We start from the raw sequence: 25,711 nt of genomic DNA, 5'->3' as shown, positions 1-25,711 counted from the left end.
TCAAATGGAAAAATGCACATTATTTAAAATATTTATATCTGATGTAAGCCTTTGTTTGTTATTTACCATGCATCATACTGCCACTCTTTGACAGTTCAAATGGGAGTTAGCCTCTTGATTTTGAAGTGCACTTCCCTGCATGTTGGACTCGTAAGAGAAAGAGAAGTGTGTCATGAAAATGTATCCTTGAGCAAATGTGTCGGCACACACGACAACTCTGGAAGGAGCTCCAGTCATCAGTCATACGATAAACTTCAGCAGGATTATGCAACATGTCCCTTTAACAGCATAGACACTCGATAGCAGGGGACCAACTGATGTCTCATCTGAACTCATTCAGTGAATGCTAACACACCTACCCACTCCACATGCGCGCACATACATGCCAACTTTCCCCACAGGCATGCACACTGGCAGTGTGTGAAGTCGGATACTTCCGTGAGTACTCTTACATATAGTACACTGTGTACTCACTTGTGTAGTGCGTACATTTTAAAGGTGCTGTAGGTAGGATTGCGAAGATCCAGATCCATCAACATCTTCTCAGTCCCTCCCCCCCTTCCTGCTAAAGCCCAAAACAGTCTCCTATGCCCCTCCCCCCTACAAGGGACAATGAATGCGTGTGCATGAGCAGTGATTGACATGCAGTTAGATACAGGCAGGACCGCAAGGCCCTACAAAGAGTGATTAGTTTGGTTAAACATGTAAGGCGGTGCTTTACCATGCCTTCAAAAAATGCATACAGGACAAGGCTAAGAGAACCATTAAAGATCCAGACCAACCGGGTACGAGCCTTTTCTACTGGTTGAGATCTGGTAGAAGATATCGGATACACCAGGCCAGCGGAGCCTATGTGCCACTGCCTAAGACTGAAGTTGAGTTTTTACTCAAACAAAATAACTGACAAAAAGCCGGTGAGCTACGCTGTATCTTTGATTGTTGTTGATGTTGTGGTTGTTATTATTGTTTTGGACGTTTGCAAGTAGGCAGGGATGGAGAAAGAAAAAAATACTGGGGGAATCACTAATCCGCCTTTTGATTTTCATTAGGGCTGGGTGATATGGAGAAAATCAAATAACACGATATTTTTGACTAAAATACCTCAATATCGATACCGCAACGATATTGTAGTGTTGACTATTGGTGCTTTCACAAAATATTTACACAATGAGATTTTTGATAATCATCAGTAATGTGGATATAATGACTAAGTGGGTAAAGGCAAATAATAGAACAGTTACAACAGTCTGGTAAGTTCAGAAAATGACATCACTTTACTGTAATGCAGCCTTTAAAACCACGAAAAGACAACATTTATGCCATATTACGATATCCAAAATCTAAGACGATATCTAGTCTCATATCATGATATCGATATAATATCGATATATTGCCCAGCTCTAATTTCGATTATCAAAATCGTAATATCATTTGATCGATTTTTTAATCTTCTTCTTCTTCTTCTTCTTCTTCTTCTTCTTCTACTTCTTCTACTTCTTCTTCTTCTTTAGTTTCATTAGCGGGCTACAAACCAACGTTTAAGGTGCATGTCGCCACCTACTATACTGGAGTGTGTAATATACCTTTAAACAACAATCACAACAACAACAACAACAACAAAACGTATAAGAAATTATATTATGGACATTAAACCTGTTTCATTTAAATCACGTGTCAAACTCAAGGCCCGCGGACTTTATGTCAACTAAACTGTTAGTGAGAAAGCTATATGAGACATGAATAATACAGTCAAGCATGTTAGGCCCTCAATGCGATTCTCATTTTCCAGTGTGGCCCTTGGTGAAGTTGAGTTTGACACCCCGGATTTAAATAATTAAATAAAACCTTTTTAACCTATACTTGTTTATCCCCCTGTATCTAACCTTTGATGCCCCCCCCCCCTCCTTTCCATATCTACCAACCTGTCCTTAAATATCATTCTTTCTACAATAAACTTCCTACAACCTATTGGCAAACGTACAACAGTTTGCCTACAATTACAAATCTCACATTTATCTGTCACTGTCTTTTTCATCACACTGTAAAGTCCTGTATGTCCTAATCTTAACCTAGCAAAAACTCTTAGGATGTCATTCTTGCCAAGATGTCAATATCTCATGATGAATTATTGATTTTGCTTCTGACTTCCCAAAACTAATTTCTAAAATATCATTATCATTTTTGTTTAATGCACTTAAAAGCAAGCTTATCAGCAATCTAATGTCCCTCTATTCCAACATGTGCTGGTATACATGACAATGTACACTAAACATGTAAGTCTACAAATTCTAAATTGGACAATTTTAAACACAAATCTTAACTAATTAAGTTCAATAGCCTTATTCAAAATATTGTAACTATGAAATTTTCTTTGTCTCAGCTTTTTCTTTTACCCAGTGCACAGTATCAACAGTACATGACAAACACACACACACACATACAGTAAAAGTAACAAGAACGTTCTCACAGTAGCTGTAATGACACAAGGTGTGTGTGTGTGTGTGTGTGTGTGTGTGTGTGTGTGTGTGTGTGTGTGTGTGTGTGTGTGTGTGTGTGTGTGCGTGTGTGTGTGTGCGTGTGTGTGACACAGGGCGATAGAGCGGGTGAAGTGGGAGTATCACAAGGCCAACAGCTGCTGGTGTGACCAGCAACAGGTGCTCCAAGGTAAACCAGACATACAGGCAATCAGAGAGATACACATTTACTCAAATGTCTCTTTGCTGATACTTTCACCTACACTATATCTGCCCACAGATATAGTGCAGGTCCCTCCAGTACAACTACTACAGTAATAAAGGCTGAGTAAAGCACTGGCATGGCAGCGTGGCTGGCAACAGGGGACAGGGACATTTATTTATAGTAACAGTACAAGTTTCCATGATATTTTCCACCACGCAGGCCAGAGACCCTGGAAACACATCTATCATAGCTATCAACCACCGCGCTTATCATCACACAAGTACCAAAGCTACTCTGTCTGCAGCAGCTTATAAAACACTGCACGGACCCAGACTCTCACTGTCCTGAACAACGCCTCATTCATGTCTTTTTCCTGGTACATAAAACCAGCAGTGTGTTGTGTGGTACGCATCAGTATACAGCATGCTACTCTTATTATCCATTCTGAAAACAAAGTCAACAAGCTTTTGGGAGAATATGCATTGTATACAATTAAATTAGTGAGTATAAAGACATCAAAATCTTCACTATTCCAAAATAGCTTCATCAAATGGTTCTATGCTCCTGGTTCTGCGACTTAGTATGTATGCTTAAAGGAACCCACCTCACTCCCATGTCATGCCATAGCATTGGCATGAAGCCTGTAGTATAAGTCAGTATATCATTTATTATGAAATAAAAAGGAATATTTCATTAAGTTACAAGTGTGATACTTCTAACCTTAGGCCAAGATATTCTGACTTTTGATAAACTCATATTTTAAACCCCACGCTCCCAGTTTGTAAGGCAGGCTTTTTGTACAAAAAAAAATATATATATATATATATATATATTTCAGAGTGTGAGTAGTGCTTCTCATGACGAGTAAACTGATATATATGGGTAAGTGGAGTGCCTGCTTAAAATCCAGTTTCCTTTTATTGCCTTTTAAAGTAACTTTAACGTTGGAAAAATAATCCTATTACACACTATCTGGCAGTATCGTATATATATATAATTCTTTATCAGCTTGTTCCAGCCCATCACAGAAGCGTTATGATGTTCAAGCAGACTGAAATACTCAAACCTAAAAGACTCCATGATTTTTTTTTAAGGCTGCACAATTCCATCCATTAAAAACATATCCCCAAAATTCGATGTGACAGGGCATCTTTAGAAACTTCGGAATTTCCACTAGAATTTAGAAGGGCCAAGGCTGGGGATATTGATATTTATGGTTTTTAATTCCTCTTACATATGTACATCGTTAAAATGGGTCATAAATACAGTAGCCCCTACTCTATAGTTTCATTTTTAAAGACAGCTCACTGAGCTTCCAAAAACAGGAGTGAAAAGTGCATGTGTTGGTTACTATTTTCATGCTGCACAGCAATTGCCCTGCTGATGGGACTTGATCCTGAAGAGGCTAAATTCTCAGTTCTCAACTTACTATATTCACTTTTGGAAGTAAGTCTAATACCCAACCCAAAATCCAGGTGAGTTAAGAGTTTCCCCTCACCTCTGCCATTTCAGTTGAGGTCATATCTCATAAATGTGTGCAACTACTAAAAGCATTTATATGGCTGGGGAATATGCAGAAAAACTGCTTGACCTAAGTGTTATCACATTACAGTGGTGGAATGTTATGTGGACACTCTCTCAGCCAAGCATGTGCATTAGAGAGAGCTTCTACATGTAATGCCTTTTTCTACATAGACTGACAAGTGTGACCATGGTAGCTAAGCAATTTAAATAGAGATTATGTTACAAAATAGCTATAAAAAAAAAAGCACTGCCTGAGCGGGTGTTCCTTGTCTGTGATGCTTTGTTTGAAATAAATGTCTTTTTAGATGATGTAACTGCATGAAGTTCTGGCAAGTCTCTACTTACCCACAGCACTGCTCAACAGTTCAGAGCAGCTCTGCAGTGTGTGTGTGTGTGTGTGTGTGTGTGTGTGTGTGTGTGTGTGTGTGTGTGTGTGTGTGTGTGTGTGTGTGTGTGTGTGTGTGTGTGTGTGTTTGTGTGTGTGTGCGCGCACTCATATATATCTACCTATATATACAGTATATATACCTGTGCATGCGTGTGCACCATGTCTGCATGGAGGCGTTAATGAGGTGCTGAAAATGCCAGGGCTCACACAGCCATGGTGATCTGAAGCCAAAGAAAACCACAAAACACACACTGTACACATTAAAAAAAAGGCAGAAATGTAAGGCAAACATAAGGAAAGGCAATCTTAGTCTTTCCTGGTTTTGATTATAGTTAATAAGAGTTGAAAATAAACAGTGAGGAGCTGTAAACACGATTTTCATAACCTCCTGGGGCTTTCGACCTGAATAGAAAGAAAAAGGAATCCATAACTATAACATGGATCATGTTACTATAAACTATAAACCAGGACTTAAAGCCTGTTACAGACAGATCATCCTAACAGACCACCATGCTGTTGATACCTCCAAGACTCACTGCCCCTCTGCTTTCCTACTTTAAGATCTCGGAAAATTGCTCTTCATACTTGTCAACTCTAATATTTTGAAATCTTTGTTTTGATTGCAGCCGTTAGGAGCACGTCTAATCTGTTCAAATGTTCTTATAAAAACAAAGTCTCTCCACTGGGGTCTGCATATAGCTTCAGTATAATGTTGCATGTAGCTGAAAATGTTGCCAGGCAATTGCCTGTTTTAGTAGAGACACAAGACACAAACTGTAGGCTACCTTTTCTGTCTCTTTAATCCATGCTACCACCTAGTGGAGGAATTGTGAACTGTCAATGAGTAACAACTGGTGGGTTTGGAGAGAGTAAAAATGTGTACTTGATTGTGATCAAAAACGTAGCTAGGTAGGCCTACAATACCTCAGCAAAAAAAAAAGAAATGATCAGAAGTAAAAGTAGCCTACACAAAAACAATTTTAGTAACGTGAGTGAATGGAACTTGGAAAACATTCGCTATATGAATATTGTGATGTGTGATTGTGTCAGGGGTTGGGGCAGGAATTGGAGGCAAGATGACATTATTGACAGTTTTAGTCACTTTCTGCCTGATGTTTGTAGTCTGAATGATCAATGTATGGAGGTGTACAATGTGGTTCTTCGCTCATTTGAAAAAGATTGAAGTGAGGCAGATGAGGGTGTAGTGGCGATTACAAATGTGGGTGTTTGTGTAGGCTATTAGTGAATGATTAAAAAAAATCCCTGTTTATATCAAAGACACAATACAGTTGTGTGGTGGTGACAGAGGGACTTCTCTGCTGTAAATATAAAGTTAACAACACCCTCCACCCACCCATGTCATGACCAATCCGCCCCAGTCTCTCAGTAATCACAGTCCGCGGCTCTTTTGCCCACAGCACGGGGTCCCTCTCCCTTTCGGCCGCGAGCCACCAAATATCCTAAACTGGAGCGAGCCACTAAAGACGTATGCAAATGATACGCAATGATGTCATCAATATGCAAACAAACTTTCACTGGCAGAATTTGATCCACTCGGTCTGATAACATTGAGAAAGTCGAAGAGCCACATAATTAAATTAAATTAAATTAAATCCCCATTCAAGTTAGGGGAGCGTCAAACCTCGGCCAATATATGTCTACGGCTCGGCCAGCAGACTTCTCTAGTGCACCTGCTCGGAAGCAGTGCTATGCTGATTCTCCAGGTATTTTTTTGGCGCCACTCACTTTAAAAGGGACAGTACAAAGTAACTGTGGATTATCCGCTAATGCTAACAGGCTAGCCGGCGTTAGCTTGCAGGCTAATTAAACGGAAGTCTTCTCGGTAACTTATCTGTTTGCTCTGTTAGCTGTTAGCATACAGTGTTGTGAAGAAAAGGAGTTTGAAAATGGAAGTGGATCTGATGAGCGGTAAATGTGATGGAAATAGATATGTCATCATGATTGATGAGAGTGATGTGACAAAAAGTCAACTCTTCCTGGTGTCAGAAATACAGCCCTGTTTTTAGCCTTGTTAAGATGCATTTTCCCAGATGACATGTGGAAATTTTGTTCACTTACAGTTAGCTAAGCATTTTGACAGTATAAAGCTTGTGTTATAGTGCAAGCACAGGGAGGAAGATAGCATACATAGCCTACAGTTCTCCCACAGAGACTGTTCCCCACTTGAGGACCTCCCAGGGACTTGAGGTCAGGAATGGGTCCCCAGGCCCTCGCCGTTCTTGAATGCAAGTCCCGTGTAGGTCCTTGAGTGGGGTCCCCTCTCTGTGGGAGAATTGGAGGCTATGCATGCTGCCTTATTCCCTTTGTTCAGTCCTCGTCCCCTTAATCATGATGTGTGGGTCCTTCCAGTCCATTGCTAAACTTTAGTGACCAACTGATCACCTCGCTGTGGGTTGGACCTATTGGAGAGCCGGACAAGAGGTAGGCCACATGAAAGATGAGCGGTAGGCCGAGCAAAATGAACACAATGTGTCTTGATGACACGGTACCAGACTGGATTGTGCAAGAATGGATACATTGGATTTAGGATGTGAATAAGCCTGACTTCAAGCTTGAAAAACAAACTTGAGAACTATGACGTCTTAACTACATCAGTTTGCTGTTTTGTGTGAGGATAGTTGTTGAAGGAAAGCAGCGTATTGGAAGGATGCACACATTGTTTAGGTGGAAAAAGAGAAGAAACAATGGGAGGAAGCCAGCATACATAGCCTCTAATTCTCCCACGGAGATGGGACCCAAATTGAGAACGGACGGCGTACTGGAGGTCAGGAACGGCAAGGGCCGGTAACTAATGACCTGGCTTTGTGCTGGACCTTCGGAGAACCGGACAACAGACCTGTGACATTACAGCTGTGCTGAAGGCCGGCCGAGCTGGATTCAGGATCTGCATAAGCTGGAAGACTTTAAGGTTGAAGAACAAACTTTGAAACCGTGACATCTGCTTAACTATATTAGTTTGCTGATGATGTTTGTGAGAATGGCTATTGAAGAAAAAACACAGGACTGGAAGGACCGCACATCATGGTTAAGGTGAAAAAAAGGAAGGAACGAAGGGAGGAAGGCGGCATACATAGACTCTAATTCTCCCACGGGAAACGGACACCACTGGAAGACACGCCGGGGACTTGAGTTCAGGAACGGTAACGACGGGTAACTGTTGATTTGACTTTGTGTTGGACCTTTGAGGAAACATGACAGTTCCTCTGGTGGCCTGATGGAGACTATTGTCAGAACAGGGTGGTATATAGAATGGCACTGCATCCATTTGAGGAAACTTTATCTCCAAGTTACATGTGCTACCGACAACATGAAACAGTTTAGCCCTCAAGCTATAAATGCAATCGTAGCAAATTCTATGTTGATGACTGCTTCACGTTGCTACCCATGTTGATGTTTTTTTGCAGGTTGATGCAAATCTAAAATGGCTGCTGCCGGCAGTCCACCTTGTGATCGTGTCAACATTTTGAAACCTTTAACTATACTGAGCTTTCATCCCAACTCTGAAATTTCCTTTAATGTCATTCCTTTCGTGCACAGGTTTGGCAATAAATAATACCTGTTCTTGCCATCAGCCATGGTTATGGTAGTGTGATAATTACGAGGCTTCTTACATGGATACCTGCTCATTGTTAACACGCTGCCAGACATGTAAGAGGCTGACAATTAGCTGCACATAATACTTGACTAGTCAGTCGCTAAAATTACTCTTTATTTTATTAAATCAGTGACCCTTTTTGTTTAATAATCTCTTTTTGGATAAGACACTATACCTCCTACATTATTTCACTGACAGAGACCCAAAATGTCAAACAAACAAAGGGGAAAAAAAAAACTAAGGGATCTATTAAAATATTTAGCTTTTTGCTATAAAAGTGACTGAATTTATATTTTTGTCTTTAATGTCAGAGACCAGACGTCCCTTGTCCCTTGTCACACTGGTCTCTCCTCAGTGTCAGAGCGTCTGGGTGACCTCACAGGTCACAAAGCCCACCTTCCTCCACTGGTCTGCAGGGTGCTGCAGTGGCTGTCCTTCTCCAGCATCTCAGGGCTCCTGCTTCCGTCCACCTTCCAGGCCAGACTCCAGTCTGAGGGGAAGCCCTTGTTGGCCAGGCACATGAGAGGGGCCTTCCCCCTGCAGCAGCTCCTCACTGGAGGGGGGGGGGGGCAGCACCGTCAGGGTGGGGATGGCTTCACCCACTTCAACCTCATGAATATTTCTTTGCTCTGTTCATGTAGCCTAAGCAGGAATCATCACTGTACAGCCAGGCTTCATTACTGAAAAAATCCAAATGAATATTAACTACTGAATTGATTTTTTTTTTTTTCTATTCATGAAATTATATTTCATTTAAAGGGTGGGGCAATGAGTTATCTATTAAGTTGTAAAATATATTATTTCCATGAATGAAAAAGTGAAGGTGTTGTCTCTGCCTGCTGCTGTCACCAGTCCACCAGAGATGGAAAGAGACAGGAGGGGGGATATCGTTATCTGCCAATGCCATGAAATTTAAGACGGTGCCCCATGATGCATGCGTAGCCTACTGGCTCACACACTGTACACTCACATACTGCATACACACACACACACACACACACAAACACACACATATATAGGCTACTGAACTAAATACACAACATACTGTATGTAGGCCTACAAAAATGCCTTAATATAGACAGCCATTTACACTCAAACACATAACACAGCAACATAGCAAGCATACACAGTTATTCTTGGGAGATCGCATTCACCTCAGCTGTGCACACACTCACCCTCAAAAGCTCTGGAGGCAAAGGTAAGGACGATATACAAACGATTATAGAAACGTCTCTCCACTGTGTGTGAAGGCTTATTTCAGTTCACGGTAGCCCAAGAATGACTACAGCAGTAATGCTCCTTTCAACCATAAGTTAATGAGTGCATATTGCCTGAGCATGTGTCTTCATCACGAGCAATGCTTGCCACAGATTTTTTTTCTTAAACTGCAATAGGCTAGCAGAGCAGCCATGTGTAGTGCATTGCTGACTTCACTCATGTTGTCTCATTAATACCTACAACGGTTTCCCTAGGGGGGGTCTGGGGACTATACCAGTGGGTTCCTCCAGCAAAATAATTATCATGATTGTTTTTACATGTTCTGATTCTGTCCCTGTCATTGTAACACAGTCTACAATACAGCTATCAAACTGTTAATATGATCTTATCGGGACGTCTGGTCACATAGGGTGACCAGAAAATTCGGGACAGTCCCGAAATCCAAGCAGTTGTCCCGAATCCTGTCCTAATTGTCCCGAAAATTACAGCAAAGTCTCAAGACCAGATTTCTCGAGTAGTTATAGTCTGATTGGACATTAAAAACTGATCATGGTGGTTTTTAATTGAGTCGTCCTGCAGCCAGCTCCCATCATCACTTGAGTTCATGATTTTAATGATTTTTTTTATTTGTATTTTCGGGTTTACAAGACAGACAGTTGAGTTTCTGAATAAAAATTATAAATAATTTTGGTGCGGAGTTTTGAAATTCATGTTATAAGCGCAGGCAGCCACCAGAAGGAGTGACTGGATTGGATGTTGCTGATGTTAAAGCGCAGACATGACAGACAGTTGAATTCCTGAATAAAAACAATTAATCATTTTGGTGCCTGGAGTTTTGAAATTGATCATACGCTACGTTCTGTTTGGGCGTCGATATGAAATGAACAGATTTAGACCCCTTGCCTAATACGTTTATATTTTTAAAGTCCTATCATGGCAGAGTGAAAAAGTGCATTTATATTTTACTACATTAATCATAATAAAAACACAATACCTACGTGATGTAACATTTGAGATTCATTGATATTATTTCCCAAATGTCTGCAGCTGCTCGCTTTCTCCACAGGGGGGCGGGGCTACACGTTGCCACTATAGTTACTTTAGTGTTTATCCAATCAGAAAACGCCAAGTTGTGTAACCGTGGTTACCGGGGCAGTGGTATTATGGTATGTAGACATGGCATCCAGCAGTCCAGGCATGTATGTCAGCAGAAGATATTCTTCTATATTTTATTGTTCTGATGTGTATATCTAATGGACCTGAGATACTTTTGGACAGTTCGCGGGATTTCGGGACTCTGTCGTCGATGTTGTGTGTATATATTTGTATTTCTCGTTTTAAGCAGTATGCTATAGCAGTCTCATTGGTTCGGAATCGGATAGACTGAGTGGAGCTCACCAATCCATGATGTAAACAGGGTGGGTGCTGAATGGGCTGCTGCCCATCGTTTTTTTTACAGCCACACATGGTCTCATTGTGCAGAAGTCGTCTTTAGCATGCAAAATAAAACCAGCTTTCAAATGAGGGAATGCCATGCATATTAAAGAATACAGGCTTTCAAAGAGGATATTCTAGTATTGACTTTACGGTTAAAAGCCTACTTGCATCTTAAGTGTAATTATTTGAAATGATAGATGATTAATTGTGATACTCATCCATTTATTGTGTAACGCTTATCAGTTCAATTTTCTAAGCACAAACGGACATTTGGAAAAACATAAAAATGGGTTCAAATATCAAATTTTTCATTTTTTTACACCTTGACAAATTAAATTTTTTTTTAAAGTTTTTCCAATTTTCTGTTATTATTCAGAGGATCAGAAATTGAGAAAATTACAAAATTGCATCTGAGCTCCAATTATTCAATACTGCAATGGTATTCTCTTCCTCTACTTTGCGGAATATGCAGGTCATTAACTGCATATGGACCAAAAACCCCCAAAAACTGATAGACTTCGGGGTCAGAGGTGCTTGCAACTGATGGTTTCGAGTGGGTGGCGGGGCGTAGCTAGGTGGAACGAGGGAAAGAATACCATTGCAGTATTGAATAATTGGAGCCCAGATGCAATTTTGTAATTTTCTAAATTTCTGATCCTCTGAATAAAAACAGAAAATTGGAAAAACAGTTTAAAGATCCAATTTTTTTAATTTTTCAAGGCAGAACAAAATGAAAAATTGGATATTGGGAACCCATTTTTCTGTTTTTCCAAATGTCCGTTTGTGCTTAGAAAATTTAACTGATAAGCGTTACACTGACCATAGATCATAGGCCGTTGAGATTGACAGTTAATGCTACACAAGGCAAACTGGTGATTGTATCAATGTAGACCTACATGTTCTGTTCTGCACCAAAGTTTGTGTTTACACAAGAGACTAGACATTAGATTTTGTTGTATGTGAAAGCCATTGCTGGGCCATTGAAAGCCCAGCACAGTAAGCAATATACACATACACTAGCCTTAGTAAAAGTAACGACAAGTTATTATTTGCATTTAAACACTGCTAAAGTCTTATAATAAAAGTATTCTGAGAAATCAGCATCTGCATTTTGTATGTAAGGACTAGAGCTGGGCGATATGGAAAAAAATCTAATATTTCTTTTATTTTTTTTGACAAGATATCTCAGTGTCGATATTGTGGTGTGTAGTGTGACTATTGATGCTTTCACAAAATATTAACACAATGAGTTTTGATAAATAATCACCAATAATGTGGATACAATGACTAAGTGGGTAAAGGCAAATAATAGAAAAGCTACAGTCTGGTAAGTTCAGAAAAATGACATCACTTTACTGTAATGCAGCCTCTAAAACCAGGAAAAGACCACTTGTGTCATGTCAAGATATTACAATGTCCAAAATGTATGACGATATCTTGTCTCATATATTGATGTCGATATAATATCAATATATTGCCCAGCCCTAGTAAGGACGGAACCCTCCGAGAGACTATTAAGCTTTGTATTTCTTTTTACACTATTACTTCACAAGTTTTTAACTGATTGTACCATTTCTCGATGTATATTAACCTTACTGCTATTTGTCAGTTTACGGGCTCCATACAGCACCCGACCCACCTAATGCCCAATTTCATTCTGTATCCCCAGATTAAGCCAACACCGCCCAAGTTGTCACAGCCACCAGCGCCATCATGCCCGGTGAGGATAAACCACCACAACAGACCCGCCAGAGGAAAAAGAACAAAAAGTCCCGCTCCAAGGGGAAGAGCCCGGGTGGGAGTCCCAGTGCCTGCCTGGGAGGCGCCATAGACGGCCAAGATGACCTCATCTTACCCCCAGTGCTCCAGCCTCCTCCTAAAAAGCTGGCGGCGGAGAAGCCGAAAGTATCCGTTGCCAAAGTGGAAGAGGAGTCGTCCATTGCTATCTGTCTTCAGGTGCTTTTCCCCTACCTGCTGGCTGGGATGGGCATGGTGATGGCCGGCATGGTGCTGGACGGTGTACAGGTGAGTGCTCGGCCATGAGAATGGTTGAACCGACAGTGGAGATATTGAACCGACAGTGTGCACAATTACACCCTTATATATAGATATGTGGATACATCTTCAATAACTTGTGTGTCAAAGTTCTTATAATTCATGTTCAACCAGTAGTGATGCTTTTATTGCGTTGTATTCAAAGCTTTAGTGCGTAACTTTTTTTATATTAATGTCTGTTACATTCAAGCCATTGCCAAATGAGTTGATACAAAGCTAGTGACAGTTAAGGCCGGGACACACAGGGCCGAAAATCGGCCGTTGGACAGTCTGGCGAGGTCAGTGACTCGAATCTGTTCGGTGTGTCCCGTGCCGTCGTCAGTCTGGGGGGCTGTCGGCGTTCATTTTGGCCGACCTGACATGTTCATTCGGCGGCAAGGCAGTCGGGACTCACCCGGAAATGGCGAGCGGAATGAGCGTGACTCGAGTCTCTCAAAATCTGATGAAAATCTTTTAAACTGACCTTTGTCGATCTGAAATGAAGACAGATTCAGCAGCTGCATGGCCTGTTTCTCACTTAAAATGTTTTCAGAAACACGTTTCAGTGAACTATTTTAGTACAATATGAGATCGTATTCTGAACGAGCCGCCATAACAGTCGGGCTTTGAATTTCCGGAGAAAACAAACCCATGTGACGCGTTCGTCCAATCAGCTGCCGGTTTTCATTTCTTGGGCAACAATACAGAGTAGTGCTGCCTGCTGCTATGGAGACGTATTACGTTTCTCAAGTCAGTGTTCCGAGGCAGTTTTTTGACTGATCATTTCGACTGGCTTTTCTGCCGAGGGTCGGCCGTCTGGTTGGTGTGTACCGGCTATTAGTCTGTTAGTTATGACAGTTACGGAAACATAGGGGGGAGGGGCGTGCTTGCTCTGTTTTGTTTGGTATTTACTTGGAACGTCAACAGAAGTGACGTCATGCAGGAACTCATAGTGCACCTTTAATGTACCTCATGTACACAGACAGCACTGCTACGTTCACAGCCATAATGTTACTGCTAACTTTATCCTCGACCTAATATAATAGCTACACTCACCTAAAGGATTATTAGGAACACGCTACTAAAACCATGCATGACCCCCTTTTGCCTTCAGAACTGCCTTATTTCTTCGTGGCATTGATTCAACAAGGTGCTGGAAACATTCTTTAGAAATGTTGGCCCATATTGAGAGGTCAGCATCTTGCAGTTGATGGAGATTTGTGGGATGCACATCCAGGGCACAAAGCTCCCGTTCCACCACATCCCAAAGATGTTCTATTGAGTTGAGATCTGGTGACTGTGGGAGCCATTTTAGTACAGTGAACTCATTGTCATGTTCAAGAAACCAATTTGAAATGATTCAAGCTTTGTGACATGGTGCATTATCCTGCTGGAAGTAGCCATCAGAGGATGGGTACATGGAGGTCATAAAGGGATGGACATGGTCAGAAACAATGCTCAGGTAGGCTGTGGCATTTAAACGATGCCCAATTGTTAGTAAGGGGCCTAAAGTGTGCCAAGAAAACATTCCCCACACCATAACACCACCACCACCAGCCTGCACAATAGTAACAAGGCATGACGGATCCATGTTCTCTTTCTGTTTACGCCAAATTCTGACTCTACCATCTGAATGTCTCAACATAAATCGAGACTCATCAGACCAGGCAACATTTTTACAGTCTTCAACTGTCTAATTTTGGTGAGCTTGTGGAAATTGTCGCCCCTTTTTTCTATTTTTAGTGGAGATGAGTGGTACCCGGTGGGGTCTTCTGCTGGTGTAGCCCATCCGCCTCAAGTTTGTGCGTGTTGTGGCTTTACAAATGCTTTGCTGCATACCTCGGTTGTAACGAGTGGTTATTTGAGTCAAAGTTGATCTTCTATCAGCTGGAATCAGTCGGCCCATTCTCCTCTGACCTCTGGCATCAACAAGGCATTTTCGCCCAGAGGACTGCTGCATACTGGATGTTTTTCCTTTTTCAGACCATTCTTTGTAAACCCTAGAAATGGTTGTGCGTGAAAATCCCAGTAACTGAGCAGATTGTGAAATACTCAGACCAGCCCGTCTGAGACCAACAACCATGCCACGCTCAAAGTTGCTTAGATCACCTTTCTTTCCCATTCTGACATTCAGTTTGGAGTTCAGGAGATTGTCTAGACCTGGACGACACTCCTAAATGCATTGAAGAAGCTGCCATGTGATTGATTGATTAGACAGTTGCATTAATGAGAAATCTTACAGGTGTTCCTAATAATCTTTAAGGTGAGTGTATATAATGACAGGGAAAACCCTGAATTTGGATATTTAGAAATCTTATCTCAGCTGCTGTTAAAGCTCAGCCTTCTCTATTTGTGTGTGGTCCCGTTGTGTCTTTAACCCTCTGCCTGGCGTCCCTGGCATCTGGTCTGCGGCCAGCTGGGCAGAGGGAAATCAGACGCACTGCTGTGTGCTTTATGATGTGCTGTTTCCTGTTTCTTCCCCTGTGTCCTCCACTGATAGACACACATCTATCCTCACACAGCTTATTCCCTTCGCTCTATCCATTGCTCATCACTATTTCTTCCACTCTCTCCTCTACAGTATCTGGTACCCTCCTGCGTCTGATGGAGGACAATTAGTCACGAGTTTTGGTTCAGTGCCGTGTTGTAAAAGCACAGGGGACGGAGGGAAGGACATGGAGAGTAGCCTATCTGAATGGAAAGGAGATAAAGACAAGAGCACTGCACTATCTGCAATTAGGACTGTTACTGTAGCCTGTAGTGGTTGTGGATCTTGTCTAAATAACCACTTCCTGTTGTCATAGCTTCAACTTATATCCCACATGTTACATCCTACATCCTTAGTTTGCCAATGGGTTTGTTCAGGGTTTTTGACCCCCCCAAATTATCACACTAAAAGTGTTCATAGTTTGTCAGCCTCCCAGAAGCCCGGGGCATTGTTATGACAAATAATTATTATGCCAAACTGTTACAACACAGACCAAGAGTGTGGGAGGGCCAAAGATTATGTTTAATTTATTGCATACACGTAATCAAAGGAGAAGGCTGTGTAGGTGAGAGAAAGATAACACAACAACAACACCATTACACAACCACCGTACACAGGTGCATCAACAGTGATACATACGGCTCTTCTTGTATAAAATCAGAATGGAATGAACAGCTACGGTGAAGATTAGTCTGCTCATATCAGTCCCACATGAACACTGGGGCTCTGCCCGCAGTTTAAAAGCTGGATGGGAAAGTTCTGTGTAGCAATTCAACCCAGCTGCTATTAGCTTCTAGCTTATAATTACAAATCAATCCATGATTTCTTGCATTGTTATCAGATTGTTATCCGACTAAATACATCATTTGATGTGGAATTTTGCCCGTTGGGATATGCAGAGCTGTACCTGGCCCCAGCTAGCAAGAGATTTGCGGGAGACACCGGTTTTAGCCGTCCCTGGTCAGTCCTTAGTTGGCATGCTGCTTGAAATGCAAATGTGAGGATTCAATGGAGTTGAATTTAAGTGAAATAGCAGAGGCTTGTGGATTTTGTGTGCTAAATTATAGACTTTATTTCAACAGCATTTCAATGACCTTATTTCCAACAGATATCTTGATCAATGCCTTAAAACAGTAAAATCTTTTCATACGTCAGTGTTATTGCTCAGGTTTAAAAGTGAGTTGCCACTGCAGTAATGGCGGCTTGTTTACTTCCTGGATTTGTGACTTTGATTCATCAAAGGTCTTAGAATACAACCATTCACATCACATGATTCTGAAGTTAAGTGTACTCATGAGGAGTACTAGTTAGTCGTTGTTTAATGTCTTCGATATTGAGTTGCATTGTGGGAAATGTAGGATCCAACGTTTTGACCCATACTAGGGACTAAAAGTCAGTACGTCCCGGCCTCTGCTTCTTCGATTTTGACCATTCTTTTTTTTAACCTGTCTCTTGTGAGTCCCCACACTTTACGAAAGTGCAATACTAAAGTGCTGGAGTACCGTGGTTATTCGGAGTAAGAAAATGTATAATACATCCATATTTTAGGCAAATAAGATACACTCTGAGGTAGAGAAATGGAAGTATTTTTTTTTGCCTGCTTTCCATTGCTTACTATTATACAACTGCATCATCATGCATTGATTTGATAAACACTAAGATTTGGAGTCAAACCCTAACACCTATTTTCCACCGGGCGCGTCTGCGCTGCGTTCCGGATGCGGCGCGACCCCTGTGAGCAATCGCTGCCATTCAAGTCAACCCCAATATCGTTTATGTCTCTTTTACAACGCCACGGACGACGAGAGATTCACCTTGGAGTTGGAAAAACATAATAGACATCACAGATCACTTTTATCAGGACAACACCAGAAAAGAGAAGACATGGGGCCCTATCTTGCACTCAGCGCAATTGCCTTTGTACACCGACGCATGTATCATTCCTATTTTGCACCCGACGCACAGCGGACTTTTCCCTCCACAGACGCACGTCGGTAAATTAGGGAATGTATTTGCGCTCCCGGGGGCGGTTCAGCGAAAAGAGGAGGCGTGTTCAGGCGCAAACGTTACTTTGTGCTATTCTGCAGTTTCAGAAAACAATTCCGCCACTGACCAGGAAAAACCTGGTCTAAAGTCAGTGGCGCTAGTCTAAAGTCAGTAGCGCGTTATTCAGATGCTATTTTAGGGGCGCATGCTTGGCCATAATGTAGCGTGTGCACAACGCGCATACACTTCTCTCATCTACAGCAGTTCCCATTTTTGAAAACCATACATAATTACAAAGGAAAATATTACTGAAAATGCGCTTCATGTGTTTGGATAGATCAGGAGGCACTTTACAGTCCTCAACAAGTCGCAGCATTCTTTGTGGCTTGTTGTGTTTTACACATTTCCATGAATCATGGATGTGTTGATGACATAAATGAGGAAATATTAGGAAATATTAGAGGACTTAAGGAGACGTGATGTTGAACTACGGTGGGATTGGACACTCCGGCGGAATCTGGTCCGGGAGTAATGCGCGATGCGCTCCTGGTGGAGCGGGTGGACGGAGATGGAGTGGGGGGAAGAGGAAGGGGCACAACAGGAGCAGGTGGTGCGTTTGGAGGCCCACGCTCCATTGCTGCAGCAATCCTCTCCAGACTTGAGGAGATGCGCCCGAGTGGCCGCAGCAACATCGCCACCCAGCCAAGACGGGCATTTATTACTTTGCCGCATCTCCCGCTCCATCTCCATCTCCCAGCTCCCGCTGGCGTGCGCCAGGCAAATCCGCCGTCATAATAGCAATCCGCCATGGAACAAGCGCCCTGCTCTTAAAGGGAATGTGAGATGACGCTCTGATTGGTTTATTGCACGTTACGCCCAAACCACACCTAGCTACTTCAGACCAACCCATTTTAGATTTGCGTCGGGCGCAAGACTCATTTATCCCGCCGGTAAAATAGCAACAGCGCCCGAGATCCGCCCACAAAGCTACTTGCGTTTTGCGTTTCATACTTGCGTTTCAGATCGTTAAAATAGGGCCCATGGAGTTTAATTACAGTAGTGCTTGAAGTGGAAGGTAGATACTAGTTTAATAAATACGCGACTGTTCTGTAAAGTACTTGTAGAGACAGTGAACTCTGCGAGTCGGGCAGCAAGACGCTCCGCTTCTGAGACGCTCCCGGTGTGGTACGGCGCATGGCGGAGGACGGAACAAAACCGGAACGCAGCACAGACGTGCCCGGTGGAGAATCGGAGTAACAGCCCAGTGACAGAGTTTGATTCGTAATGTCTTTATGAGTAAAGGAAAATAGGAAAATCAATTAGGATGCAAAAGACCTTTACGAGTGAAATGGGAATCAAATTGATGACTTGATAATAATAAGGAAAATAATAACCATGACCGCCATTCAAAAGAAAAAGTTACTGCATTGTAGAAGCACGTTTGCATGTAAGAGACAAGAGATTTGTAGATTATGGGACCTGAAAAGTGCTCTGAAATAAATATTTTTTTAAATCCTAGGAAGCTTCTTGAAAGCCAGGGCAATGTTTTAGTCACACGGTACAGTACGTGTGTGTGTTTGGTCTTACAAGTTGGGTTACAGAACAGAAGGAGATACAGTACCGGGAACTGTGACAGGATCCCAGTGCAAACGTGCAAATGTAGCAGGTGGACCCGAGCTAGAGATGGATGTAATGGAAACGGAGGGAGAGAATGAATGAGTCACGATGTAGAGAGGGAGAGAGATTAGAAAAAGAGGGATGAGAGAGAGGGAGAAACGCAGCGAGACCGGCCGACAGAGGGATGGAAGTCACATGGAAAGAGGGAGGTAAGAGGCAGACACGCAGCAAGAAATAGAGGGTGAGTGTTAAGCCGGTTTGTCGGGCAGTGCAGACAGCCCTGCCTCTTTCTGTTCTACGTCACGGCAGAGCGGAGCGAGCAGGACTACCCCGATGCTGACAGGAGGAAAGGAGCACTCCAGTCTGCCAGAAGCCGGCTGCTGCTGCTGCATCTCGTCAGTGGACCCCTTGGATCTCTTATTGACATTACAGAGCTCTTTCTTTTTTTCCTCTTCCCCCTTCATTGTGATCCGGGCCAAAACAGAGGAGCTGGATTGACAAAGACATAAAGGGATCCTGCAGCTTCTAACTCTCGAGACCTTTTGGACTATTCTTCGTCTTTTTGCTGCTTTCAATCATTCAGGTGTCAGGATACAAGCAGATATCAGACTGAATCAAATGGATTAAGGACTAGATCCAGTAAACACTCAACTCCATTCAAAAGACTTTGAACTACATCAAATTAATTCTGGAGTAGATCAGAGAAACTGGACTAAATCAGATTTATTGTCAGCTCTTTAACGTGTGTGCATGTTATAAGCCATTTTACTAAGCTTTACTTAAAGAAGCAGATTTGATAAAGATAGACTTTGACTACAGAAGTCGAGGATCTGTGCTATTGATAAAAATGATGGCCTATGAGTAAGGAAATGGTGGTAATGATTGGGTTCCCCAGTGATACTGACAAATGGATACCTCATCGCTGCTGACTCACCACTGGGCCAAAGATGCCGCGCTCTGTTGCCATCACGTCGGAGTTAAAGCCTTTGACTTAGATTTTATCTGGGGGAAAAGACAATTGATCGGAACAAATGGAAAATGAAGTGACAATCTCTCACTTGTTTTTACTCGATTTTCACTTTTGAACATCTGAAGACGTGGCAGGAGCTGATTACCTTTTTTTTCTTCAATTTTCCCCAGAAGATAAAAACGGTGAACAATGAGCTGCTTGTTTTACTTGTTCACTGTCACGATAGATTGAAGAAAAGCCATTTCTTTGTAATCCTTTGAAAGTGTCTTTCCGTTCTTCAAACATGTGCCCTTGCCCTTTTTAAACCAAGGACACCAACATTGATTGGTTTCTTCTTCTCCAGCACTCGACCCTGCTCACTTCGCAGGACAGGTGAAACTCAAACCAAGTTTATGGACACGTCAGAAACAGATTTTTCCTCTACGCTCGGATTGCAGATCCACTTACCATGGGATAACTGTACGTTGAACTAAGTGATTAAGTAACCCCTTGTTCAACATGGTGGTGACTCGTCTGGAGCTGGAGCTCCGCTACCAGGGAAAGAAGTTACGCGGCGTGACGTGGAAGTTGACTCGATCAGAACATGGGTTCATACCAGAGAGCTCTTGGCTCATTGCTGCCCAGGTTATGGTGCCGTACCTGGTGTCAGGGCTCGGGATGGTCTCCGCCGGTATTGTTATGGACCTTATACAAGTATGGAAATCTTAGAAAAATCATTTGTGGAATTCTTTTTGATTATTAGATGAAAATGGTTGGGTACCATCTGCATTGTTTCAACACTAGTGCTAATACGATAACCTGTTTTTTAACATTAAACAAAAAAAGTTCTCTATGTTAAATGCAGTCACAAACCGATTACCAGACAAAACATAGATTTTGGACCATTCTGTAAAACCCTGGATTACATTCAGTGCCTTTTGTTAACATACTACAGTAACTGCGCATGGAAAATACAGTATGTTAAGGTTAGAGAAAGTACATGGTTATGGCACATTAGCCATGGCTAAGGCATTTATGGGACACCAAAAAGATTGTCATCTTTTTTTAATCTTTGATTTTCTTCAGTTTCAACTTTCTGTCACTTTTTTTGGCATTGAGGGGAGGGGGCAAGGAGAGCCAGATTTACATATAATATGGAGAGAACGTCAGTCTTCTGGACCCACAGCCCTCTGCTCTGAAGCCTGGCATCACCACACAGCTAGCATGTTGGGAGTTCCAGGGGAACTTGTGAAAGCAGTTGTCGTAGATATACAGTAAAGCCAGAGGCTATTGCAGTCAGGCCATCAGACCTAGGTGTTTATGGAGATGAGAAGCTATTGCTATATGCTGGTAGGCATTCTTTTTTCAGCATTTAATGGCAGACTAGAACACTTGCACTTGTGCTGCCCCCGTCAGGTCTGGTAGAATTGCATCCTACGGTACCTGCGGTACTGTGGAAAAATGAGTTCCGTCACATTTTTACATCGACACAAACGGTTTGTCATAGTGGTATGGATGAATGAATGAATTATGTTATCTTATATTATTATCTTTATGACTTGACCAGCTCTTTGACCACATGAGTCTTTTAATACATGTGGGGCGAGTTACAAGAAAAATTGTGGTTGATGATGGTTACATTTGTGGACAGAATCATTTTGGAATCATAGAGGGCAGTGTTTCCTTACAAGCCGACAGATCGATGGATGGATGGCTGGATGGATGCAGCTAGATGGAAAAGCTACTTTATATACAGAAGTTTTACAGTCCTGCTTCCTGTTTTGATGGTGCTGTTGTTAATTCGACAGAGGGAGCATTGTGTTACATCCACCTTTCTGAGCTTTCCGAATCAGATTTAGATGTGCGGAGGAAAAGGAGAGCTTTGGGATAAAAGTGGACGGTTAATTTAATAAGTGGTTGGAGGATGAAAGAACGTAGGCCAGAGAGATGCTATAGAAACTTTGATATCTTGGTGACATAGAAAAACAGAAGTAGAGTCCGTAGAAATGCAGTCAAAGAAAGCCACACTGTTTGAAATAGGCCTATTTCTTACATTAGGCTATGGTCTTAGCCTAAACTGTAGCTTGAACTGTTCTGAACATAAGTATTGTGCTCATGCTAATGATAAAATAATGATGTCTCTAGTGAGTAGTATTAATATCTGCAATTATAATGACAATAACACTATGCTGCTCTAGATTTCCAGAAATCAAGAGTCAAATGGCTTTTAGTTATCTTGGCTTCTTGCCCATCACACTCAAGCAGCGGCAGCAGCAGCAGTATCAGGGCAGAAGTGGGCCATGTCCCAAGATAGCCTCCCAACATGACAGCCTTCTGCAAGACCTATCAGTCCAGAACCTGAGAGCAATGTGTATAAATAGACACACACCAGCACACACAAAAAGCACACCACTATACTCTTATTCATCCCTCCCCGTCCTTCATGGTGGCCTGGTTTTAAACCTCATCACCACTTTCCCTCCCAAGTTGCTGTCCTATGATCAATTGAGGAGTCAGGAGTGATCTCATTGGTTGTGTTTAATGTTTGTGGGTGGAGCTAAAGAACAAAGGCACAATAGATACCTGATCAAGCAGGTTCAAAATATTTAAAAAGATAAAAAGGACACTGGATAAACATTTTTTTGTCACTTATTCTTAAACATGACATTCATGGAATGGATTGTGGCCACTGATAGCACCAGGAATTGTGTATCTATCAGTTGCAATTGCTATCTGCCCCGTCTCAAGGTCCGATTCACAAAAGATATTTCAACGAACTTTATTTCTTAATCACATACAGTCACATACACACAGTAAAATGTAGTAAAAATGATTTTAATGCATTTTAACCCATCCTAAGTGTTAGGATGCTGTGGACAGCTTTTTACATACAGCATCGGGGGAACAACTTGGGGTTTTAGTGTCTTACTCAGCTAACTGATCTCATGAAGTGGTGTATGACACGCCAATTCATATGCCATTATTGGCGTGTTATCAAGACGCATACTGTTTTTTTAGCGTGTTTACCAACCCTGTTTGGCCGCCACTGACTTACATTACCTTGCGATTGCATGTGAATTGACGCCGTAGCGAGTAGTATGAAAGGGCGGAAATCCGCGTAGGGGTGTTGGTCGGGGTGGAGGATGGGTACAATACAGGACTCTCACCCAGGAGAGTGGGGATCGCGTCCCGCGTGTGGCTTTGTGTCCCGCATTTGATGTTTCCTTTCCAGGTTTTTTGTTTTCCTAAACCCAACCCCATTCTTCTTTTCCTAATCCCAACCAGTTCTTTTTTTCCTAAACCATAGCCTCGCGATAACACATAGCCTCGTGATAACATTCTACGTGGCTTTCGAAAGTGCCACGTGGCGTTTATGTTAACGCTGTGACGTTGCAGACTGCCGACCGCTATATAGAGTGTAGACATACACGCGGATAGCTCAAAATGCGTCACTTGGCTTTAGGAAAGTGGCGTGTATGTTTAAGCGAAGTCACAATATCACGTCATGCTGGGCTGGGATTGAACCGCCAACCCTTGTGGTTTACGGGGGGGACTACTCTACCTCCGAGCCACAAACAGCGCAAACACGCTCATAAAGTTTAACATTTGCCTAAGGCAAGGAATTCAAACGTGACAGAGAGAAACTGTGGGATTTAATATCCCAGTTTGTCAGTGCTGTTGGTGTTTTCAAACGCACACCTTCAGACTGTACAATAAGGTGGCATGATTTGAAGCGGAGGACACCCCTTATAAATGCGAAAATAAATGTCAGTTTGCCCATGAGCGTACTAATGTCATTGTAAATTGGTTTCTTACACATCCACATCCACCAGCACTGTCTTTTAATGTCATTTTGGGCCGTCTACAACGGCCCATAGAAAAGCTGTCAAGATGGTGATGTTGAACCCACAGTGAAGAAATAGTGATCGTTAAAGGCTACCAAAAATGGAAATGTTAAACAATGTTATTTCATCATTTTGTTTGTTTGTTTCGTAACTGAATCACTTAGAGTATTTGTGCTTCTATGACATTTTTTCCCCTGAGAAATGTTTTAAAAACTTCTTATCTGACACCTTTTCCTTTTTGTTTTACCTCTTTCCTTCCTCCATTTTCGGCCTGCTCTGTCAGTTTCTCCTCCCATCTGTAATTCCCTCCCTCCCTCCCTGCCCCTGCCCCTGCTCCGCATCCCTCTGCTCTTGGCAGCTGTGCTGTTCTTTTATATGTGCATCTATTTAAAGATCTAAACCATCTCGGACCTGCCAACTGGAGTTGTAGTCAGAAAATATGAGGCAGACTCCGTGAACTGTGCGTTTTCTAAACCCACTGAACCTTTGCAGTATGGTGTGGCGTCAGCTGATGCTCAGAGCGGTGGAAACAGGAGAAGTAGGCTACTGGGTTAGTCTAGAATATGTGATGTGCTTATTTAACAGCATCAGTAAGGAACATGGTTCAGAGGGGTCCATCTGTGGAGGTAGAGATGATTTTTTTATAGAACTGAATGAGTTGTAATTCAGTGTATTTATATTTGTCTGCAATGCGTTCTAAGTGTTTATACAACATTTTATTTGAAGTGTGTTTTGTGTGTGTGTGTGTGTGTGTGTGTGTGTGTGTGTGTGTGTGTGTGTGTGTGTGTGTGTGTGTGTGTGTGTGTGTGTGTGTGTGTGTGTGTGTGTGTGTGTGTTCCAGCATTGGACGGTGTTTAAGGTGATAACAGAAGTGTTCATCCTGGTGCCTGCGCTGGTGGGACTCAAAGGAAACCTGGAGATGACCCTGGCTGCTCGACTCTCCACTGCTGTAAGAAGAGCTAGGTTGTTAAATATTGTTAGGTCCTCGTGCAATATATATATATATATATATATATATATATATATATATATATATATATATATATATATATATATATATATATCACTTTCATCAAGCCCTATATATTTGTTATTATTCAAGAGAACACTTTTACTACTCCCTACAAATTAATCTTACCACCCTACAAACAATTTATTATGCACCACTGATTCTATACAAAGTCACACACACTTTTAATGAACCTTTTGATATCATATGATACCCTTCAAAACTATTATCATGTTTGTTTTTCAGCTCAATCTAAACTGAACCAGATTATATTCAACTCCTATGTGGTTTCTTGTAACTAAAGTACAATTAGGCATTATCATATAATGCAACAAGTTCAATTATTCAGAATGATATTGAGATCATGTTTTAGTTGGTACCCAGTAAGTATTCCATCTGTACCCTGTATGTTCAAAATAATTGCACTATGATTTTTCATCTGTATTCTAAAGCATTACCCAAAACCCAGGCTGTAAAAAAAAAAAAAAAACAAAAAAACTTGATTCATAACTCCTAACTTACACCTATTGTCTACTTGTCTGCCCCCTTGATATGACTCTTTTTTTTTTTGCATGTCATTCCCCCCGGTTTCTCCCCTTTTAATGTCTTCAGCTGCCTTTCCCCACACATTCTCATTAAAATGACTGCCGGTGTCTCCGTGTTTGTAGGCCAACACAGGCCAAATGGACGACCCTGATAAACAATGGACCATGGTGTGCAGCAATCTGGCACTGATACAGGTAACGTACTTACTGTAAACTCAGATAGCTAACTATTGTCGCTGGTTTAGGCAAAAAGAAGGATCAAAATAACCATTGGGATACTTTGTTTAGGTATGTGTAGTAGTCGGTGGTCTAATTTCTGATGTTTTATGGACCAAACGATTAACTGTTTAATAGAGAAGCTAATGAGCAGATGAAT

At 41.9% G+C, this 25,711-nt stretch overlaps 1 protein-coding gene across 5 annotated transcripts in view; it reads left to right on the top strand.

Annotated features, from left to right (window-relative positions):
* The first annotated feature begins 9,178 nt into the window (after window positions 1–9,178).
* LOC120558955 (solute carrier family 41 member 3) overlaps window positions 9,179–25,711 on the top strand; it is a 30,334-nt gene continuing 13,801 nt past the window's right edge. Inside the window, exons 1-4 of one of the 5 annotated variants that reach the window (XM_039800341.1) lie at window positions 9,179–9,405; window positions 12,532–12,887; window positions 24,623–24,730; window positions 25,459–25,530. In XM_039800341.1, coding sequence (XP_039656275.1) covers window positions 12,576–12,887; window positions 24,623–24,730; window positions 25,459–25,530 — 492 coding nt within the window. In that variant the 5' untranslated portion in view covers window positions 9,179–9,405; window positions 12,532–12,575. The other 4 variants (XM_039800343.1, XM_039800342.1, XM_039800340.1 and 1 more) reach the window with 4 other exon arrangements.

The sequence above is a fragment of the Perca fluviatilis genome, chromosome 5 (genome assembly GCF_010015445.1).
Source record: "Perca fluviatilis chromosome 5, GENO_Pfluv_1.0, whole genome shotgun sequence".
NCBI classification, from domain to species: domain Eukaryota; kingdom Metazoa; phylum Chordata; class Actinopteri; order Perciformes; family Percidae; genus Perca; species Perca fluviatilis.
Note: the sequence above shows the minus strand (reverse complement) of the source record. Positions and strands in the feature narration are given on the sequence as shown.